The sequence below is a fragment of the Quercus robur genome, chromosome 9, assembly GCF_932294415.1.
Source record: "Quercus robur chromosome 9, dhQueRobu3.1, whole genome shotgun sequence".
NCBI classification, from domain to species: Eukaryota; Viridiplantae; Streptophyta; class Magnoliopsida; order Fagales; family Fagaceae; genus Quercus; species Quercus robur.
Window position 1 is genome coordinate 51,128,323 of NC_065542.1, and position 24,083 is coordinate 51,152,405.

Sequence of the window (24,083 nt, forward strand, 5' to 3'; positions counted from 1 at the left end):
CAAAGAGAAGACGATATAGAATCCAATACTCTATCCAATTTACTGACCTATTTCTTGTCATTATTTCCTATCCCTATTAGGGCTTCAACAGAGGTTTCTTTGGAGTGGTTTGGGGGATGAGTCCAAATTTCATTTGGTCAAGTGGTGCTCCTCTACAATATGGGGGTTTGGCTATTAGGAGTTTGCGATGTTTTAATGAAGCTTTGTTGGGAAAATGGTTGTGGAGATTTGGAATTGAGAAAGAGGCGTTGTGGATGAGGGTGATAGGGGTTAAGTATGGCTGTGAGGGAGGTGGTTGGTGCTCTAATTCTGTTACAGGTCCTCATGGAGTGAGTCTGTGGAAGACTATAAGATGTGGTTGGCCTAATTTTTTACAATACATTTAGTTTGATTTTAGGGATGGGTTTGGAGTGAAGTTTTGGCATGACCTGTGGTGTAGGGAGAGCCCCTTAAAGATGTGTTTTCTAGAGTTATTCAGAATCAGTTGTGATAAGAAGGCTTATGTGGCAACTGTTATGAATTTTTCCAAAGGTCCCATCTAGAGTTGCTTTCTTTGTTTGGACTGCAACTTTGGGGAAAATTCTAACGGTGGATAATTTATGAAAAAGGAATGTTTGGATTTGGAGCTGGTGTTTTAGGTGCAAAGGCAGTGGGGAATTCAGTAGACCATCTGTTACTTCATTGTCCTATTGCTACTGAGTTATGATTTATGGTTTTTGTAATGTTTGATATCCATTGGGTGACGTCGAGGACTATAGTTGATCTATTAGCTTGTTGGCAAGGAAAGTTTAGGCATAATTGTAATGGATATTTGGAAGTTTGGGCGTCATCATAAGGGTGATATTTGGAAGGCTGACCCTCATCAGTTGATGTGGTGTATTTGGCAAGAGAGGAATAATTGGAGTTTTGAGGATTTAGAGAGGACTTTACCGTTTCAGTAATGTTTTCTTTAGAACTTTATTGGATTGGATGTCAGCTGTAAAAAGTCACTCTTTATTTTCAGTTTGTGATTTGATAGATGATTGTAATTTTTAGATGCTTGACTGTTTTTGGTCCCCAATTGTATACATCCTGTATACTTGGGTGACTATATTTTGGTTCAATACTTCATTATTTATCAAAAAAAAAAAAAAAAAAAAAATTCATTCAATTCAATCTCTCCATCTATTTTATTGACTATACAAAAGCCTTTATACAGGTTATTGCCAATCCCTTTCCTAGAAAGACTAGTACTCCTAATAATGCAGCCATGGAAGATTAACTTGCTACCATTTCACAAATTTGTCTAGTCAAGGTTTCTTTTGTGGGGCCCACATTTGAAGTCCAATTAAAGTATAATTTGTATGGTTTTAAAGGTCTAGTTATTTGTGTTTTAGAGATAAAACAGTTTTTGATTTGGGTTTTAACTCTATTAGTTATGGTTAATTTTGTAATTAGGAGGAAGATTTGTAATTTCAGCAATCCCTGTGAATTAAGGGTATTTGGTAATTAAGTTCACCACACACAAAATTCACCACACACAAAAAAAAGTGAAATCTTTAGTGGTGTGTTTTACCTGCCCATTCCAAATGGCTTCTGATCAATGGTTGGGCTGCAACGTCAACACTGACGTGTCAATAGGGTCAGGCTGTGCATGGTTAATCTGTCCAGCATTTGCAGCAGCCATACTGCACAAAAATGATAAGCAATTAGCACATACTAGACATTATTGAAAACAAAAACAAAAACAACCTAAAAAATATTGTCAATAATAATACATAATGAAACAAGGTATGCATTTGATGTTACATCTAACTTTTTCTTTTATATAGGTTATTTGAACAAACCTCTAACAAAACCATAAAATACAAAATATAAACCAGCATATAATGTAGAAGTTGCTTTATATCACTGTAGGAATCAACTAGCAACATAGAAGTTGCCTCAAAGTATGTATTACAATTTCCATACTTAGAACCGTTACCAAGAAAAAATAAATAAATAAAAGAGATTTTATGGAATTCATGTTGAAATTACTTTGTAGATGTCAATGAATACGGTTGGTAAAGTCTATTATCACTGCATAATGGGAGGCTCCCATTGTGTGGTCTATTGTCCCAATAAGCCTAATAAAATAACTTTTGTTTAGCTCAAAAACTCCGCACACATTATTGTTCTGTTGATAGTTTCCAAACATTGCAATAGAAGCTATATATGCTAAGGCTGTAACTAAACATGGCTTGCAGGGGTTACATTTTATCTCAATCTGCACATCTTTGTGGTTTTCTTTCAAAGCCAGAATTGTCGGCACTCCACCTTTAAGTTTCTGTCAGGTAAAGGTTGCCAGCAGATTGATTATTATGCTTATAATCAAAGCAGCAGTTTTTAAAAACTTTTTTCATCATCTAAAAGAAGACTGCTTGTCGATTTTAATCCCCAACTTGGCAAGGAGCACAAAGGTTAGGGCGCATGTGAAAATTGCAGGAATGAGTCTTATTGCTTGCTTTGTACATTTGTTAATGCTTGTGGTCTGTTACTGGTTCTAGCTAGTATCATACAATGTCTGTTTTATCTTTATCAATACCCTAATAATTGCACTTTGGTCTATCACCAATAGATAATTACAGATTCTGTTACTTGTTAACTTGTTAACAAGGCTTCTAATGGTAACACTACATACTCATGGGCTGTTTGTAACAACTAGCTATTATGTAGTCAAGTTCGGATAGAGTAGCAGCAATGACTTGTTTAAGAACTTGAACTTGCTTCCTGTATGCCGGTCCTAAAAACAAGCTCTATCCGACTTTGGCTAACCTCGCAGAATTTACTGAAGTTGACAAGCACTAGCAGAAAGACTAGGCTATGTACATCTGATATTTGCAACAATATGCTAATCTGGACCCATTTCCAAAGAAGCAGGCTCAGTCGCATAAGCTTGGATTAATCAGAGTTGCTTGTGACTTTTATCCCCTAACAACTTGGTGGAAAGTCTCATGTGCAATTACCAATTAAGGCAACCTGCCCCAGTGCTGGACTTTTCATTCAAATCTAACCTTAAGAAAGTCAATGTGATATTTTTCCAGGTCATCTCTAATGCCAGTAACTAAGCAATACGCAGCTTTAGAAGGAAATCTAGCTTCATTCTACTTTAACCACGACATCTACATGAATAGTATAAGTGTATAACTGTTGAAGAGCCTCCCCAATTATGATAAGCAACTTAATAGATGCAAGTGAAAGTAACTTGCTAAAGAGCTAATTGCAGGGCTTATAGGATAGTGGTAATGAATCAGTTCAAAGTTATTATCTCTCTAAAGCAAGTAAAAAGACAACACAAAGTAAGAGTAACCTTTTTGGAAGAACATCAACCTTGTATCTGTGAACTTAACCAAAATTCTCTTTAGGGTTTCTCTCTCAAAATTCTCTCTGGAAGCTCTCTTTCAATCGTGGGTTAAAGGGGTATTTATACTGGAGTGGGAGAGGAATGTGAAACGTCAGGTTTTACAAAACAAGGGTGGCTCGCGGCTTGACCTCGCGGCTTGACCAAGTCGCGAGATCCAGTCGCGAGTTAACCGTATGGCCAGTTGTCCTGTTTTGTCCTGTAGTGCTCCAGCTAGCATGATTGTTCATCTTCCAGCATGCTTGGCACGTGTGCAGCTTCTGGCGGCTTGCAGCCACGAGTCCACCCGCGAGTCCCAGCCGCGAGTCTCTGTTTTCTTGCACACTCTTGAGCAAACTTCACTCTATCTCACTCACTACCCTTACAACAAACCCACCTAAATACAGGGTTACTAAATGCTGAATTACAAGCAAATTTGGCACGGAATAAAGCCAATTAGATGGTTGAATAAATTCAACCTTACAATCTCCCCCTTTGGCTATTCCGTGACAAAACCCTAAAACAGACTCTAGACTTAACATGTGAGTTGGGAACAGTTGAACAAAACTCACTCACACCTAACTCCAGAAGCTGTGAAGCACTTGAATCATATAAACATAATACTCCTGAAACACAACAATACACCATGATCATTGTAAGCAGAAAATTATAAATGCATATGAAACAGGCAATATGTGATCAAGCAAAGATGGAGTTAATAAACAAACCATGGCTTGATCAAACAAGTGAACACCACAAGGTAGTGATCACAGTGCTCATTCACACTTGGAATGAACACAAGGACATACAAGTTAACAAGCACAAGGCAAGACACTTGTATGCTCAACACTCAACCAATGCATAGCACACAAGGCATATGCATTTAGGAACAATCCTACAAGGGCACAAGAGTGACAGTACATAAACCAAAATGCAGAACATTTAGATTAAAGTACTGATTTCAACATAGCATAAAGGCTGCACTAAGCAAGGTACATACCATAAAGCCTACAAACTATGCATAAAACATTAACCCTAAAAGCTTACAAAAGCACATGGGTACAAACCAAAAACATCCTGAATAACATCATCAAAATATATTAAAGTTTAAACCAAGAGTATAAGTTAAGAGTTAGGAACATCTATACACCAAAACACAGTGTATCAAAACCATAAAAATACTAAAAGTACCTAACAAACATAAACCTAAAACCATAAGTTTAGAAGATAAGACTAAAAACAAAAGTATGACAAAAGTATGTGTGTACTCCCCCTATCACTATGCACACTTCCCTTTGAACTTTTCTCCCCCTTACTGAATGCTCTCTCCCTTTTTGTCACGAATAGCTAAAGACTCTCGTCCAACTTTCGCTGAATCTCATCAAGCTGATTCTCCATAGTCTCGAGGCGCATTTGGACATGGTTGTTTATGGAGTAGAGGAGTGCCACAAGCTCATCAACAAGATACCACACAGGATCATAGTGAAACATGATATCAACAGCAGATCAGACAAAAATAGCTAACCCTAGCTAAGCACATGATGAAGAACACAGCCACCAACATAAACTAGCTCAAACACATAAACACAAGCATCCAAGCGAAGCTAGAACAAAGAATAATAGTTGAGCTAAAAACCCATCACAAAATCACAATCAAATGTGAATGAACCAGAGGGAAAACCATAACAACAAGTAAAATAGAGTGCAGGACAGAAAACCATACCTGTTAATCGACGATTTTGAGCTGAAAAGAGACAAGTATTGGAGATCGAAAATGGAGGCACGGTGACAATGTGTTAGAGCAGATGAGAAAGACAATGAACAGTCACAAAAAGATCGAGGGAAAAATAAAAAGTTTGAAAACTGCCCCTGTTTATCCAAGACACGCGATTTTCGCGACTGAAACGAGTCGCCAAAAAGTCGCCAGATCAAGCCGCCAAAACACTCAAGGACAAAAAGTTGAAAAATTTTTCTAAGTGTTTTTCGCGACTGGAAGGTCTACCCGCGAGTGAGTCGCGAGCTGAGCCGTGAAAATCTCTGAGTGAACCTCGCGACTGGACCTTCCACTCGCGAACAAGTCGCCAAAAATGACCAGCGAAGATGCGACTGCGTCTCGCGACTTGACATACCCGCGACTGAGCCGCCAAAATAGGGCAAAACTGGATTTTTGAAATTTTCAGATTTTTAACAAAATACTTTCCAAAAACACCTAAAACACTCAAAAATCTTTTTGTGCTTGAATTAACAAAGATTGAGCATGTGAGAACATATTTCAACAAGTACAATCACACAAATGAATATGGCATTTATTGAACATAAACTTGTGTGTTGTGTGTAGATATCAACAATTAGATAGTCCTTCGTCTAATGTGAAGCTTCAATGATCAATTCAACCAAGGCATACACAATTAGCACTAGATCATGTGACCCATCTCAATTATAAAAATATGTATATATGACCTCCCACACAACTTGATAACATAACTTGGAGCTTATCATTTGACTCCACTTTCAATCATAACATTTGATCTTTTTGATCTTTTGAGGCAATCATCTCTCATTGTGAGAGAGATATAGAACATTTCTCTTTGAAGAACAGGCCTTTGGCCTTTTTGAATGAACATTCACTTTTAATATAAGGTCGCTTACCCTTTTTCCTAATCAAATACTAGAATGTGCGACAGGCTTTTGCAACTCAAAATCTCTTTTCATTTGGAGATTTACATTTGGTGAGCTCTTTTTAGCAAAAACAAAAAAATAAAAAGTGGGAAGATATATATAGACACAAGTCTATGCATGTCTCAAGATCAACATAACCATTCACTAATCATTCATGACAAGTTTGAAGATCTATTTACAACAATCACATAGATTTCAAGATTTTTCCCACAGTGATATGAGTGCATGAAAACAAGCAATGCTCGAAAATGTACAAAGCCATTAGCACAAAGGTACAAGGCAAAACAAGTTTTAAGACAAAACTCAACAAAGTCAATCAAGCTTTTTGATTTTCTAATTTTTATGTGTTTTTTGGATTTTTGACACAAGAAACAAAAAGATTGATAAAACAAAATTAAAAATATTCACAAGTAGACAAGCAAACAACCAATATCAAAAACAGCAAGCTTACCAAACAAACATAGTCACAAAGCATAGGAAGTATTAATGCATGGACATGTTGTAATGCTTATGCATGAGTACCCTTTTTCACCCACACGTCACTTGCGTTTGGGGTGATTTCCTTATAGGATTGGGTACGAGAGTTAGGGCTTTCAAACCTTCGTGAGAAGCATTCCAAGCAGTTGGTGAATGCACCAATCATCTTCATCACGTTCATCATTCCGGGATCTCCATTTTGATCTCTAGATTGATCACCTGCCCAAATTCTCCTATCATTTCTGGGTCCTCCTGACCTTTGAGGAGTTGCACTGTTCTTTGCTCTCAGCTTTTGGCAATTTGGTCGAGTATGCCCTTGAAGTCCGCAATAATGGCACACATAAGTTCCTCTAGGACCTCTTTGTGGTCGTGGACGTGACTTGGCACGAGATTCAGACCTGCCCACAGACTGATTATGGGGATTCAGCATCCGTTGGTTCACCACATTCTTCTTCTCCTCCACCTCGAGCTTCACACCAGTAGGGTCAGCTACAACTGGATCTTTGGCCTTTACAAACTTCACTTCTTTAGTGACATTTCCAGATGAACTACTTCCTCCGGTATATCCCAGTCCGGATTTGTCTGAAAAGCTCTTTTGAGATGATATAACATCATCTAGCTTCTTGGTGGTGACCCTCTCTATTTTAACATTCGCTTGCACAACCTCATTCTCAAGAAATCTCACTTTTGTGTAAGCTTCGGACAACTCACCATTCAGTCTTTCTATCTCACATTTGGCCTCCCTATATCGAATTAGGAGACTTTTGTAGTCCTCCTCAGCCTTCTTCATTTTTCTCACAGCAGCCTTGGCCACCCTTGTATATTCACCCGACTTCTCCAAGAGTGAGTTATAATTCTCTCAAAGATTTGCTGTGCTTTCATCTTCTTCAGCTTCTGATTCTTCAACAATTCCTAGTGACTCATCATCACTATGTTCTCCAAGGTCTCGTACAAGCAGATTTAACTCATCCGAAGACTCAACATGAGCAATAGTCATAAAAGCTGAATAGTTCCCCTCTCTATCACAGCTCTCTTCAGATTCTGAGTCAGATGAGTCTGAGTCACTCAAGGTCGTGGCATACACTTTGCCTTTCGATTTCAAATAATTCGGACATTCCTTCTTAAAGTGTCCATGCCCGTTACATTCAAAACAAGTGACACCTTGTGTGGGTTGGGATTCTTTTCCATCTTTCTTTTTGAAATCCCTCTTCTCCCTTCCAGAACTTTGGAATTTTCTTTTATCATCAAATTTGCCATTATTTTTGAATTTCAAAAACTTTCTGAAATTTTTGACAAGATAGGCTACATCTTTGTCAACCACATCTTCTCCCGATGAGTCTTGATCTTCCACCTTCTCATTAATGGTCTTTAGAGCAAGGGATTTACTCTTCCGTTGATTGGGCAGCGACATCTCATAAGTCTGCAGAGAACCAACCAGCTCCTGTACTTTGATGTCGTCAAGATCCTTGCTCTCTTCAATGGCTGTCACTTTAGCACGAAAACTTTCCGGCAATGATCGAAGAATCTTCCTTACAATCTTTGAGTCCTCCGTTTTCTCCCCCAAGTTAAACTTACTAACAACCACCTCATTTAGCTTCCCATAGAAAGAGTCAAAAGACTCATCCTCACTCATTTTAAGCTCCTCAAACCGAGTGGTCAGCATTTGTAACTTGGTGTCTTTCACTTTCTTCGTGCCTTCATAAGTGGTTTCCAGAATCTCCCATGCTTCTTTGGCAATGGTAATGTGAGAAATCCTGTGAAATTCATCTGGAGACACACCACAGAAAATAGCATTGAGTGCTTTACTGTTAGCATTAGATGCAGCAAGTGCTGCCTTATCCCATGTGGATTTGGCTGCCTCAGATTTGGTCCAACCAATCTCAACAGCATCCCAAACGGATTCATCAATAGAACACAGAAAAGCTCTCATACGAACCTTCCAAAAAGCATAATTACTACCATCAAAATATGGAGGTGCATTTAGGGATTGAGACCTATCCATCTCAAAAGGGAGTCAAGGATCACACAATGGTAATGAAACCAACAGCAGTGTACCCGCTCTGATACCAATTTAAAGTTCAAAAACGTGTACAAAACACCTTTGAACGTTTAGACCCCCAAAATACAACTTAACCAAATCAAGCAATATGTCAAACAACAAGTGTGCGGAAACTTAACACATGCTATAATATGAAATTGGTTAAACAACTATCTAAGCCATAACAAAATAAAACCACAGCAGATAAAATAAAGGCAAAGATAGAGAGGAAGGAAGATGCAAACACAAAGACAACACGCGATGTGTTATCGAAGAGGAAACCGAAGTCCTCGGCGAAAAACCTCTCCGCCGCCCTCCAAGCGGTAATCAATCCACTAGAAAATACAGTTGGGATACAAAGACAGCAATAGACCCTCCAAGCCTAATCTACCCAGTGCACCTAAGCCCTCCAAGCTTCTTGCTCCAACGAGGTTGCGCCGAACCTTTTTCTTTTCTAGCTTCCCGGATTCCGCTACTAGACCGTAGCATCAACCAATGAAGATTGGCTCCTTCCTAACTGCTTCCCAGAACTCCAAACAACTGTCTCACAGAGATGATAATGGTGAGAACCAGGTTTGGTATAATGTCTCTCAAGGATTTGACAATGGAGAGGAAGAGAGTAAGGGAATTTGAAGAGACTCTAAGGTATAGATTGTGGGTGAAGCAATCTAGTTTTTCTTTAGGGTTTCTCTCTCAAAATTCTCTCTGGAAGCTCTCTTTCAATCGTGGGTTAAAGGGGTATTTATACTGGAGTGGGAGAGGAATGTGAAACGTCAGGTTTTACAAAACAGGGGTGGCTTGCGGCTTGACCTCGCGGCTTGACCAAGTCGCGAGATCCAGTCGCGAGTTAACCGTATGGCCAGTTGTCCTGTTTTGTCCTGTAGTGCTCCAGCTAGCATGATTGTTCATCTTCCAGCATGCTTGGCACGTGTGCAGCTTCTGGCGGCTTGCAGCCGTGAGTCCACCCGCGAGTCCCAGCCGCGAGTCTCTGTTTTCTTGCACACTCTTGAGCAAATTTCACTCTATCTCACTCACTACCCTTACAACAAACCCACCTAAATACAGGGTTATAAATGCTGAATTACAAACAAATTTGGCACGGAATAAAGCCAATTAGATGGTTGAATAAATTCAACCTTACAGTAATGAATCAGTTCAAAGTTATTATCTCTCTAAAGCAAGTAAAAAGACAACACAAAGTAAGAGTAACCTTTTTGGAAGAACATCAACCTTGTATCTGTGAACTTATCATAAGACATTGCATAAAATCTACTAAATATACATAACCATTGGATACATTTTACAGGAGACAAGATTTAACACATATCTCAGATGAATCTGAAGCATGTGTGTTATCTGCAATCAAATACCCAAATTCATCCCCTTCAAAGCTACACCACATGTCATGCCATTTTTTTGTCCTCCTTCATCACAATAATATACTCAAACAAAAAGAAATAAAAAATACTGATGTTATCTAAAATGGGTCTTCGAAATTTGTAAGTGAGAAATGGCATACTTGAAAAATGGGAAGGAATTGAAGCAACAATCTGGGAATGAAGAAGAATGCTTCTTATACAAAAAAAAAAAAAAAAAAAAAAAAAAAAAAAAAAAAAAAAAAAAAACAAACAAACAAACAAACAAACAAACAAAACGAACTGATTACATTGCAAAATGCATAAAGGGACTCACCTTTTTTTCTTCTATTTCTTTCAGATACCGCGTAGGTGAGCGAGAGAGTGAGAGGATGACTGAGACTGGGTCGGTGAGGCTGAGAGGGTGAGTGGGTTGGGGCCGGCGTTGGCGACGGTGACGCTGAGAGAGTGAGAGAAGGAGAGGGTGAGTGAGAGTGTCGGTTTGCTGACACTGAGCTGAGAGGGTGACTGGGTTGGGGCCGGCGTTGGCGACGGTGACGCTGAGAGAGTGAGAGGAGGAGAGGGTGAGTGACAGTGTCGATTTGCTGAGACAAAGAGGCGTTTGACTGATGAGGGAGAGTGAGTGGGTGGGTGACTGAAAGAGAGGGTGACTGGGTTGGGGCCGGCGTCGGCGACGGTGACGCTGAGAGAGTGAGAGAAGGAGAGGGTGAGTGAGAGTGTGCTGAGACAGAGAAGCGTATGAGGGAGAGTGAGTGGGTGGGTGACTGAAGAGAGAGCGTTAAATTCAAAAATATCCTATTAGAAATCGACTTTCATAGAGTCGGTTTCCAGGTGGCTTCCACGTGGGTCCACGTCAGTCCACGTCAATGGCACGTGACACCAACATGGAAATCGACTCTCTGATAGTCGATTTTCAGATGGCTGCCACTTGGCAATAACGCCACATCAGATGTCACCGACCATCAAAACCGACTCTGTGAGAGTCGATTTACACACCCCAAAATCGACTGTCATAAACTCGAGATGTTACTAACCCAATTTCTTTCAAAACCAGACCTATTAACTAGATAGTTGGGAAATTATGCCTATTTTCCAATTTCGTTCCACTTTATCACATGTGAGACTCATTTTGGATGATGGATCATGAAATCTTAGTGATATATCATTCAGTTTTGGTGCTATCCAAACAAGCTCTAGTTCCCAGTGTAGAACGCCTTGAGATGCGTCCCATATCTGCCCTCACCCACAGCTGTCCCCAATGTAGTGAAACTGAAAGCCCTCAACCATTTTCCACGAGCCGGTTCTCACTGAAAACACAGCCACGAGAGGTTCGTGCTTGATCAAGACCACCAACCTGTAATCGTTGATGGATGAGGCATAACCGAATCCATAAGCTAGAATAGGATTACTGGGGCTGGATTTAGAAGGAAGAAGTTGTCGGGTCGACACAAAAGGCAGATCAGGTCGTCGCAAGAACCAATCAGTTTAACCGACTCAGATCTAGGGTTTTGGGTAAGGGTTTGCTTGAGAGTGGAACATTCGAGGTCGACCGTTAGTAACTTGTTTTTGGAACCGAAAGGATTTTCGTCGTTGCTCGGGTAGAGAGAAGAATTGAAGGAGACAAAGATACTACTCCGGCACACTTCCGGTGGCATTTCGAGATGAGCGTCATGACTTGGAGACTCATTGGAACCGGGTAGAGAGTGCGACATCGTCATTGGTTCTGAGTCGGTTAAACTGATTGGTTCTTGCGACGGCCTGATTTGCCTTTTGTGTCGACCCGACAACTTCTTTCTTCTAAATCCAGCTTCCACTAATCCTATTCTAGCTTATGGATTCAATTATGCCTCATCTATCGAAGATTACAAGTTGGTGCTCTTGACCAAGCACGAACCTCTCGTGTGGTTGTGTTTTCAGGGAGAACCGGTTTGTGGAAAATGGTTGAGTGCTTTCAGTTTCTCTACCTTGTATCATTCCACTATCTAACCTTTATTTGGGTGGTTGCACTCAACTTCAAATGTTGTCCAAGTTTCCATTCCATTAAATATGTATCATACCAGGGTGTACCTCACTGGAAACATTATCATTAAGTCCGGAATATGATTTTCAGCCGAATATGTTTCTTCTCAATTGCGTCAAATTGATTTATAATCAAGGCAAAGGTGACCTGTTCTCAACAATTCTAAGACATTATATCTTTAAGGTCTTTCTCTCTTGCATGTGAGTGAAGTTCTAAACATCGTGATTTGTTTGTTTCAGAGATGCTATAACCCGAATGGGTTCACATTTCTCACAATTCCTGGAAGTGAAATTTCGAATTGGTTTAGGCACCAAAATGTGGGGGCTTCAGTGAATCTGCAACTGCCTTCACATTTATTATTAAGTAGCAAAGTGGACAGAGCACCCTAATCTAATTGAAAACTGGATTGGGAATTTATGCATAAAAGGACAAGGTGACTTTGCTTGTGAGTGAGGAAAGAGGAATCCCAGTGAAAGTGGCAACTTTGATGAATCTTCACAGTTGAGCAACTTTTTTTTCTCTTCGATTTTTTTGTGAGTCACCTTTTTCTCTTTCTTATGGGACTAGTTTGCAATTGATTGTGTGTTCATCATTTTTGTTCAATTATGCTGGAGGGTAAAATCAGAACTTTTGTTGCTCTATCTATAGTATTTGCTACGATATTTCCCATAGGAGAATACAATTGAATATATGCATCCCCACTTCAGTGTTGTTGTGCAATCAAATGGAAAGTAGAATATTTGGACCCTTTTTCCTTTCTAGAGAGGTTTCCTTCTGTTTGGGCTTATTAAAAAAATAGTCACGTGATTTTGAGCCCGTTTGGTTTGTCAACTGAAAACATAGTGTTCAGTGTTTAAACACTGAACACTATGTCCAAAATTTGGAACAATCCGTTTGGTGATGGTGCTTAAAATAGGATTGTTTGAAAACTACAAACTCAAAAACCTGTGTTTGAAACATAATTTTTGAAACATGGTCCGACCACATTTTAAACAATAAACAGCGTTTCTGATGGCACAACGGTAATAAACCAGCAATCACAACCCTCAAACCAACAACACACAGAACACCATCAACACACAACGGTAATAAACCAGCAACACACAACGGTAATAAACCAGCAATCACAACCCTCAAAAACACCAATTACAACCTACAAGATCTCAACAACACAAATTGGAACCCACAAATACATAACTCACAGATAGTCACGGCAGAAATTTTGTTTTCAATTCTTCCTCTCCACCGCCAAAATGCTTCTTCCTGGATCGGTCTCACAGAAAATCGGTCACGCGAAGAGGCAAATCGGTCACGCGAAGAGGCAAATCGGTCTCGCGAAGAGGCAAATCGGTCACGCGAAGAGGCAAATCGGTCTCGCGAAGAGGCAAATCGGTCTCGCGAAGAGGCAAATCGGTCACGCGAAGAGGCAAATCGGTCTCGCGGCAAATGAAGATTTAAAGAAAGAAAGAAAGAAACGGAAAAGAAATAAAGAAGAAGAAGAAGAAGAAGAAGCAGAAGGAAGAACTACGCCTGAAGATCGGTGAACGGAGCTGTGTAATCTCGGCCTGAAGGTGCTGATCGGCGGAGAGCTCCGACGAACGTAAAGCCCAGCCGTGGATCTTCTTTGGCGTCGATGGAGATGAGGACGTGCGTGGGTTTGGCTTTTTCGTTTTCTGCTCTGAGGGAAAACTGAAGACTGAAGAGAAAAGGAATAAAGAAGAAGAAAAGGAATAAAGAAGGGATAAAAAACGGATTAAAAAATTATTATTTAATACGTTGTCAGCTTTTTTTATCAAACAAAACATACATACCAAACACATATTTTACATTTTTTGAACACTGAAAAACATTGTTTAAACAATGATACCAAACACATTTTTTTGTTTTATTCACACTAAAAACACGTTGTTCAACAACACTTTTTAAACCACAATTTTCACATCTTTTTAAACAATAATTTTTAAAAACTACAACCAAACGGGCCCTTTGTTTTTCTTCACCACATTAACCCTTTTGAAATCTGAAAATGGAGTCAATGATTTTTTTTATTTTATTTTATATATTTTTTTTTTTCAGTTATGAAGATTTTGAAATTTGCCATTTGGTTTTGGGAGTTTGTGTTGAGTTTGCCCTAGAATTGGGCTTGTAATAGTTGAATTTGGCTCCTGTTGGTTTTTTTGGATCCCAATATAAGAAACTTAATTACAATTTTTTTTTTCCTTTAAACAATTTAATTTTAGAAATGAAGTTTTGTCTAGAACTCCTGGTGTGTTTGTGTGTGGATTATCTTTCCTTATAATGTTGTAGTTGATGGATTATCTTCTATCAATTAAATATCATTTATTGTGTTATTGCTAATCAGAATATTCTTTATTGTTGTGCTCTAAACAAACTTTTATTTTATTTGTTTATTTAGTTAAATTTGTTTTCTTTTCTAGTGTACAATTTTGGACAATTTGGAATTAGAAACTTCTCATCATCTTATTTGTCAATTAGAAACCAATAGCAGATAAAGAGGCTATGCAATGTCGGATGGCAGAGACGATCAGGCTACTGCCAGAGCACAGGGTTTGGTGCTTACTACAACGACCACTACACTGTCTTTAAGTGTCTGTGGGGTTGATGCTAATGATGATGGAGTGGAACTGGGTTTGGGGCTATTTCTGTTTGGCTACAAGGAAACTTGAGGTTAATTAGTGTGAAAAGGGCAAAAAGCTTTTGAATCATATGGGCTGAAATAGCGGTTCCTGACTTATTTCTTGAGTTCTCAATTTTTGGGTTTCCCCTCAAAACACACACACACACACACACACACACACACACACACACACACACACACACATATATATATATATATATATATGTATTTATATATTCTAATCCTATGATTTTCTTAGAAAATTTTTAGAACATAAGCACAGCTCTAGCATGCTCGTTGTGCTTGGCTTTGCTGGCAATTTCTTTCCTTTAAATAAAATGTATTTTTCCAAGGAAATAGGACCTTAGTGTGGCTTCTGTTGTTTTTTATATATGTTTTCTGAAGGTACCTGTTGGAGCTCTGCCAGAAAGCGTTGGAGGAGAATATTGTTTATTTGGGGACAGGTTGTGGGATGACCACAATGCTGTACTGCTTATACATGAGCTGGGTCACTTGATACGGAAGCCCTAAAAGGGCATATGCGTCATCCTTACCCCTACGGTGGCTCTGGTTCAGCAAGTAAGCTGCTATCTATCATGTTGCTTTTGTAATTTGATAGTTAGTTTCGCTTGTATTTAAGTTTGAGACAATATTTGTAGGTTATATGGCTGGTACATTGTACAATAATGAAGTGATGTGCTCTTTGGCTTGGCTGAGGTTGTAGGTAGAAGTGGGTAGAGTTGTTGTTTTTTAGTGCTTATCTATGCAATTTCTCATTGTGATTCTAGATTTTAAAAGGGGCTTTCTAAATCTAGGTGCTTCAAGTTCACCTTGGAAGGGAGTTTGGCATTTTATCAACAGAACCATGATTATACTATGAAGTATGAACTCAGGACACCTTGAAATATATAAACAAAATCAAAATAGGGCTAGACTACCAGATAATACAAAAGCATCAATTCCTAGAACCAAGGATTCAATTCCTAGAAATTGACCAACCTTGATAGTGTAGAAATTTGGGCTTATTCTTTTAACGGCAAGGTGATATGTAGTGTTTTAGCAAGCAATAAAGGATTGTGTAGCCTCTTTATCTGTTAATTGTGGTCTCATTCATCAATTGATGATTGATAATTGTGAAAGAAAAATGCAAAACTATAATTATGATTTGCGACATGACCCAGTAGAACAAGAACCTCTAATGAGAAATTTTACTTTTGAGATATTGAGACAACCCCACTGATACCATTCTTAAAGATATGGGAAAACAACCTCTCCACTACTTGCACAGTTGCCTTCGGTATTGCTGTGCTCTTCCTTCTTTCTTAAATTTAAATAAAGTATCTCATTTGTTTCTTATTCTCTTTGTGATTTGGTGAGTAATGACTTTTCCATCCTTTCACTCATATTAGCACTTCCTCATTAAAAAAAAAAAAAAAAAACATTTCTTCTTTTTTAATTTTCCTGTCAATCAAATTTTCTATAGTTGAATACTTTCCTACATGATCTGTTATTTATTGTTTGATTTGATTTTAGATCTTTGCACTTTTGTTAAGGACAACAAAAGTTAAATTTAGATCATATGTGGTCTTTTGCAAGTCAAATTGACTCAGGCACTCTACCCTACCAATTAATTATTTGTAGGATGCGGATGTTGTGTTGAAAATTTAACCTAATTCTCATAACTTGTGAGATGCGAAAATAGAGAAAAAAAGAACAACCACACTACAAAAAAATTTATATGGTTCGGCAATATGTCTACATTCACAAAGTTACTGTGATTTCATTAACTTGTTGGCTTTTTTTTTTTTTTTTTTGATCGGTAAATAAAAACTTCATTGAAAATAAAAAAGAGGTACAACAAAGAAAGCAGTTCCTCAGGTACACAGGTAGTGTACAATGGGAAACAAAGCGTTAAGCAAAACTACATATGTCTAAAAAATTCCAACAAAGAAGATAAGATTATATAGCAGGAATCTGATTAAGCAACTTAATAGTTACTTACAGAGTGTTGGTATCATGGTACAATGGGGTCACTGATATTCTGCTAAACAGCAAGTAGACTGCCCAAGAGGCAAGATCATTTAGTAGTCATTGGATACCCGATTTTAAAATTTCATAGAAAATTAGGTATTAGAGATACAATTTTAGATTTTCTTAACTATAAAAATCGAAAGAATACAAAATACAAGAAAAAATGTCTACCATATTTGTGTTGAAAGGAATGCTAGATTACATGGGGGAAGTGTTAGTACAGAAAGGCAACTGGTTCAGAAAGTATGTCAGGACGTTAGGGGATGAGTTACTTGGTGTAAAAATATTAAAAACAAAATCCGAAACAGGATTCTGTGCAGCATGTGTAAGACTCCTAACTTTGTGTTGGCTTCATGAGTTGTTTTGGTGTTCAAAATTTCTGGTTGCTGGTTGTCCAGCACATGGGGCTTGGCAACAGTCTTGCTACAGATATTCTGTTGTGTTTCTATCTGAGAGTTTTATGTTTCTCTGCTTTGCAGGTGTTGTTACTTTGTTTTGACTAATGAAATCTTATCATTCTTCTCTTCCCCCCCCCCCCCCCCCCCCCCCAAAAAAAAAAACAAAAAAGAAGAAAAAAAATCATATTAAACTCAAAAGTGCTTAAATATACTCCAATACATTGCTCTGTTTGAGTGGAATGTGAATATATGCCAGCAGAATTTAACTGCTATTTAGTTAAGTTTTCATCTCTAGGGTAGCTTCGAATATTTTGGGGGTCTTTGGTAGCTTAGTTTGAACACACTTTTGAGCATTTTAAATAATATTACACACTTTTCCACACACTTTTTCGCCTACACGTATTTAATGCAGATTCATTCAACTTGGTAGTTTACAATGGTGCATCTGCTGGACAAGTTATATTTTATGTACGTAACTATCATTTTTTTTTTCTCTTCATCTATATTCAAGTAACGATATGTCCACTATAACATATTAAGTCTAGATCTTATTAAAGCTGAATGTCAAATGCATCAGGACCACTGCTGCCTGTCAACTATTTTACTATTTTAGTAGACTAGTTTTTTTCGTTTGTTTTAAAATGTGTACATAGGAAAATATTAACCTTTGCTAATTTTGCTATATAAATTTCAGACTCATATTCATATAATCCCTCAAAAGGCGCATGATTGCTTGTGGCCTTCTGAGGTATGTATCGCAGCTATCGCTCACTTATATTTCTCAATTCTGGGACAATAACATACATGAGGTAGAGATATGTGAATGTTGATGTTTTGCAGAGTTTACGGAGGCGTCGCCTAAAGTTGGACCAGGATGTTTTTAAACTTGTAGATAGTGTTCGAGAACAGTTATCAGTATCGAACAACACCAAGAATGGTCTCACAGGAAATTAGTGGGTCATTGATCTGCAGTCGTAATTTATGCCAAGATGGTATGCATCTTGTAAATACATGCAGTTCTTCTGGGTTGACTAGCATAAATGGATCGTTTTATTTTCTACCCGTATTTATTTTCTTTACCCCCTTTTTTTTGTTTCTAATTTTGTTAGATTGGAAAAGGTGGCTTGTGTTGGAAGTTTAATACTTGCAACAAAGGCAGGCAGGAGAGAGAGAGAGAGAGAGAGAACATGGCTTTCACCTTAGTACTTAATAGTATTACTTAAAAAAAAAAAAATTAAAATATGCTTTATAAGACCCTAGTTCAAAATTTTTTTTTATTCACATCAGATTATTAAAAATAATACACTAAACACTGATAATTATCTTCTAAAAAAAAAAAAAAAACTGCTAATTATTACTTGTTGCTATTCTGGCATGGTGGATGCTCAACTACAGGAATCTTTTTTTTTTTTTTTTTTTTATCCTGTTCTTTCTTCTTTGGAATTTTTATCAATGCGATCGGTTAGGATGTCACCATGAGACCATTGAGTTCAATTAAGATCCATGAAATTTGGTACTATTTTATTGTTGAAGACTTGAAGCCTTTTTAATGCATGGTCAAGTGTCAACCATTGGAGGTAGGCTCTGTTAAACATTAGCCCAAAGAAGATCAAGAGCTGCCGTGCACCTTTTCTGCTTACAAAAGAAGCTAGACCCAAAATTCGAGAAGCAAGATATGTGAGGTAATTAAACTTTGATCTATGTTCATTGGTAAAGTAAGGATCAAAACAATGCAAGTCCAGTAGGAGGAAAAAAACCAAATAGTGAGTTTCTAGCAGTAGAATGAGACAGATTGTTATACTTTCCAGCAGTAAGATGAAACACTATAATACACGTTTAGTGATAAATCTATATCTGGAACAAAACAATTTCAACTATTAGTAAAGCTCGATATCCAACCTTGAAAGATTCATAAATGATGTATACTTAGGCACAACAAAAACAATGATGATTAATGCAATTGTAGAATTGTAAACCAAGATAACTCTTTCAATAATATCATTGGATTAAAAGGGTAGACATAGATATTAGAGTGTGGTGAATGGAAAGAGCGTGTCTAGTTGCGCACAACAATGGATTGGTCGAATTCCCTTATTTTTCAACCAACTTAGAGGAAAATGATCACTTCGATGATAAGTATTTGTCTCCTTTGAGGATGGCGTTCAGTAAAGTATGGTGAATGATGAAAATGTGAGGTATACAAGAAAATTTTTGGAGGCGTTTCTTAGTGTGGATGGTGATGGCAGTAAGTACTGAATTCCTTTGTTAGAATTGACAGTGAAGAAAGAAAATCTTAAGTGTTTGTCTGGACATAATTTATTTAGCTAAAATATATTTGTACTTTGAAAAAGTGAGGAAAAAAAGTGCAATTTTAAAAATTGTACATAAAAGCTAAAAAGGAAAAAATTGGCTTATAATCTATGGCAAAAATGGCCCATTACCATCAATTTTGGAAATAATTTGCCCAGAAACACTGTTTCTGAACTATATAGCAATGTACCACTTTTTTGGGTATTCGAGCTTGGTGAGCTCGAGTACCATGTTTTTTTAATCCACTATCGCCCCATATTCAAGGAACCCTATAGTGGCGTTTTTAAGCCCTATAGTGACGTTTTCGGGCCAAAAAACGCCACTATAGGGCCCCTTGAACCTGTTATGGGGACTTATAAAAAAAAATTTGCAGGAAAACGCCGCTATAGGGCCCAAAAACGTCACTATAGGGCTTAAAAACGCCACTATAGGGCCCCTTGAACCTGTTATGGGGACTTACAAAAAAATTTTTGCAGGAAAACGCCGCTATAAGGCCCGAAAACGTCACTATAGGGCCCCTTAACCTGGTATGGGGGCTTAAAAACGCCGCTATAGGGTCCTAAAACGTCACTATAGGGCTTAAAAACGCCACTATAGGGCTCCTTGAATATGGGGCGACAGTGGATTAAAAAAACATAGTACTCAAGCTCACCAAGCTCGAGTATCCAAAAAAGTGGTACATTGCTATATAGTTCAGAAACAGTGCTTCTGGGCAAATTATTTCCAAAATTGATGGTAATGGGCCATTTTTGCCTATAATCTATTCCTAAACACACACTATTGTTTGTCATTTAGGCCTGTTTCTTGTTTTTTGACTAGTGTTGAAAATTTTATTGGAAACAGAATAAACCCAAGTATACTAGAAGTGTACTATGGGAACAGTACAATTAAAGACCTAAAAGATAATGATCCAACATCTCAAAATAGAAAAACAAGAAAATGTTGGTAAATCTGAACCCCATTGAAGTAAATTATGGAAGAAAAAAGACTTAATCTCAAGAATAGAACGTTCACATCCCTCATAACTTCTAGCCTTTCGTTCCTTCCATATACACTACATTTTGCAATGTGGAACAAACCTCTACAAAGCTATATTGCGATGTCAGCTAAACCTACCTTGCTGTGAATCAAACACCTTAATGGTCTTTGCGGCATAATTCAATGGATTCCAAACAAGCTAAACAACATTGTCCACAACTCATACGCAATAGGGCAATGAAGAAGGAGATAATTCACTGATTCTCCACATGCTCCACTATAGCCAAAAAACCACCCAAAAAAAATTAATTACCAAAAATCAAAAGAATTATTTTTTTTTATGTAAAAAAGTTTTTTTTAATTGAATTAAGATTGTAATTAAATTAATATTACAATTTTAATTAAATTAAAATATACAAAACAAAACAAAATACCTAAATAAAACAAAATACAAACACTATAGTTATCTATCCCAGCAAATTCAAAATGAAACACAAACCCACCTAAAAAAATTCAAAATCAAACACAACATGCTCACATCCGAAATTAAAAAAAAAAAAAAAAATGGCAACTCCAAATACAAACACTATAGCTATCCCAGCAAATTCAAAATGAGACACAAACCCACCTAAAAAAAATTCAAAATCAAACACAACATACTCACATCCAAAAATTTAAAAAAAAAAAAAAAAAAGCAACTCCAAATACAATCACTATAGCTATCCCAGCAAGTTCAAAATGAGACACAAACCCACCTAAAAAAAATTCAAAATCAAACACAACATGCTCACATCCAAAAGTTAAAAAAAAAAAAAAAAAAAAAAAAAGCAACTCCACCCCATGAAGCAAAGTTAATAGCAAATAAGGAATAGACCAAAACTATTATAAAAAAAAAATAGACCAAAATAATCATATTTTTTAAAAAAGAAAAAAAGAAAAAAATGCATACCTGCAACTATACAACCAATGGCTTCAAACACTATCTACAAATTTGAACAAAATCAGTTAGCTGCAACACCATCTGCAAATCCAAAACCCACAAACATTAACACCACCACAAATAAAACAAAAGAAATAAAATCAAAATGGAGAGGAAGAGAAAAGAATCAATTCAGGTGTGAAGTGAAAGAAGAGAGAAGAAAAAGAAAAGAAGAAAGATGGAGGAGTGGAGATAAGGGAGAAAAAGAAGGAATTGAAAAAAAAAAAACAAAAAAACAAAACAAAACAAAAGAGAAAGGAAGTTTGAGACTTGATGTGGAGAGTAAAAGAAAAAAAAGAAAAGAGAATGGAAGTCTGAGGCCTGGGGTGGAGATAAGGGAGAGATATTGGGGGGGGGGGGGTTTAATGTTTTTTTAAATATATATATATATAAATAAATGATATATCCACAACATTATCACAACATTTTTACATCAAATTTTAAGTGGCAAGTTGTTACTGATTATTATTGTTAGGGAAAAAAAGTAATCTTAGTGTTAAGTTCAAATTTGAACCAATAACAACTAACCACTTATGATTTTTTGTCAAAATATTGTAAAATTATTGTGAACGTAACATCTCTCATTTATATTATATACAAATATTTTGGAATATGCCACAGAATATTCTATGGCATATTCCATTATGTACGCTGAAACTCATTAAGTTCAGTTTTTTTTTTTTTTTTTAATATGCACTTTTTGGACCTGTAGTGCCGTTTACCAAACACCATTATAGGTCCTATTCAAAACGCCACTATAGGTACTTCTTATTATTATTTTTTTTTTCCCGATTGAGTAAGGCCTAAACTGACAAACGCCACCATAGGCCCTTGTAAGTCAAGGACCTATAGTGGCATTTCAAAACGCCACTATAGGTTGTTGGAAACGCTACTATAGACTCATTTTTCAAATTCCACTATAGGACAGTTCAAACGCCACTGCTTATAGCAGCGTTTATAGAAAATGTCACTATAGGGAAAACGTCACTATAGGTCCAGTTTTTTGTAGTGTATAAAAAGAATCTTACACAAAGCAATAGATCATGAAAAGAATGCACTCTAGGCTACTTAAGACTTAAGATGTTAGGGTTTTGTTAGGGTTTAGCTACTTCACATTCAAGTTCCTGTGCCAAGGTCTTAAACCATTTAAAACCATATTTTTTTTCACTATATAATTAACATCTTAGTTCTTGTCCAATTGAATTGACATAAATTGCCTATAGTTGCTCAAATTAGATTTCAAGTCACGATCTTAAATTGACTTGACAACAATAAATAAATAAAAATCCTCTACACAGAGACACACACATACACATAATAAGAGAGAAATATACATACCTTTCAAAGGAGAGAGAGCAATTCAAAGAAGGTGAATATTGTTGAAGAGGTGGTGGTGGTTTGGTTAAGACTTTCAATGTTGAAGATTAAGCACACATATCTAACAAAAAATCCAACAAGAAATTATGATAAAAAAGAAAAAAAAAAAAGAAAAAGAAATTAGAGAGAAAAAAATGTATATGTTTGGACGAGTAGGAATTTAGAAATGGAGAGAGATTTGTGTTTACCTTTGGCTCAAATCTCCAAAAATAAGTTAGATTAGAGAGATGTGAGATAGAGAGAGCTAAAATCAATACTAAGGCACCATCTAAACAAGAGACAGGGGAAAGCGAAGGAGAGATGCGAGACCTAAACCGAAATTAGGACTGAGACTAAGACTGAAGTTCATCTTCAAATGCAACCAACTTTAAAGCAAATATTGAGGAAGAATTTGTGGCATTTTCAAATGAGGAAAGCAAACGAGGAAGAAAAAGAAAGAAGAGTTTGTACAAGGAGTTAAGGCCAGTCTCAGTACTAGGCCAAAGAAGTGGGTCCCATTCGGTCGCTAAAAATTACAAAAATATCACCATAACTCATTTTCTATCACCCAAAAACAACAAAACATTGTTCTTAATTTTCACAACTCAAACTCAAATTTTTAGTTTTGATTGAGGGAAATTAAGTTATAGAAACAAAACCAATTGAGTTATAGAAACAAAACCAATTAAGACGAATTGTGGTGTAGCTCAAAAAATTTGGGAAATGAGTCATGAAAATAGAATATTGGGTGATGAAAATAAAGAAACTAAATATAGCCTTAGTGCACTTCTCTTGGGGGTGTAAGCTGCCATGACTCTTAATTTATTCACTTTATTCATGTGTGGGTTGAAAATCTAAGGACCAAAAGATGATTGGGCCTGGATCAAGACCCACTAGAATTAATTTGTAAAGATGGGTTTACAGGCCAACACTTAGATTCCTAAATGGTAGGTTATGCTCAAAGATAAAGTAAAAATGAAAATATTGGGTTTAAACAAGTTGATTAAGAATAAAATGTTAAGTTTATCTTCCTTGGAATGGATGAAGAGCCTTTTACACTTAATAGTTTACAAGGATAAGTGTTTTCTTAGGATTCGATCCATAGTCATTGGGGATTTCTTTTTTTTCTATAGTGCTCCTATTTCATTCTTGGCCCTTCACATGGAGGCTTGTCGATCTCCCTCCAAGATACTTGCCCCATCCTCCTTTTTGAGGCTATGCTGAGTAGGTTACAGGCTGTGTCGGCACTGTTCAAGTGTCATTCCGCCATTAATGCGGCTGTCATGGTTGGTGTAGTGCATTTAATATAGAGGTGATGAATGCTTTTTTAGGAAGCCAGTCCTATTGGCCTCCCACAATTCATACCATTAAATAGATGATAAATTAAATTATTTGTGATGTTACGATAATTGATTGAATCTTGTTCTAATCACAAAACCAAAAAT

General features: G+C 37.1%; 1 protein-coding gene and 1 long non-coding RNA gene across 4 annotated transcripts in view; both read left to right on the forward strand.

The window, feature by feature from the left end:
- The window catches only part of LOC126698962 (adenylylsulfatase HINT3), a 67,329-nt gene extending 49,252 nt beyond the window's left edge, over positions 1-18,077 (forward strand). For 2 of the 3 annotated variants that reach the window (XM_050396504.1, XM_050396507.1), the window contains one exon: positions 17,856-18,077. In XM_050396504.1, coding sequence (XP_050252461.1) covers positions 17,856-17,969 — 114 coding nt within the window. In that variant the 3' untranslated portion in view covers positions 17,970-18,077. Of the gene's footprint in view, positions 1-17,709; positions 17,764-17,855 lie in introns of all 3 variants that reach the window. The other variant, XM_050396505.1, reaches the window with a different exon arrangement.
- Positions 11,039-17,156, forward strand: LOC126698963 (uncharacterized). Its single transcript, XR_007646654.1, has 4 exons — positions 11,039-12,090; positions 12,188-12,481; positions 14,445-15,165; positions 15,246-17,156. It is a non-coding gene; the product is annotated as an uncharacterized LOC126698963 (long non-coding RNA).
- Positions 18,078-24,083: the final 6,006 nt, after the last annotated feature.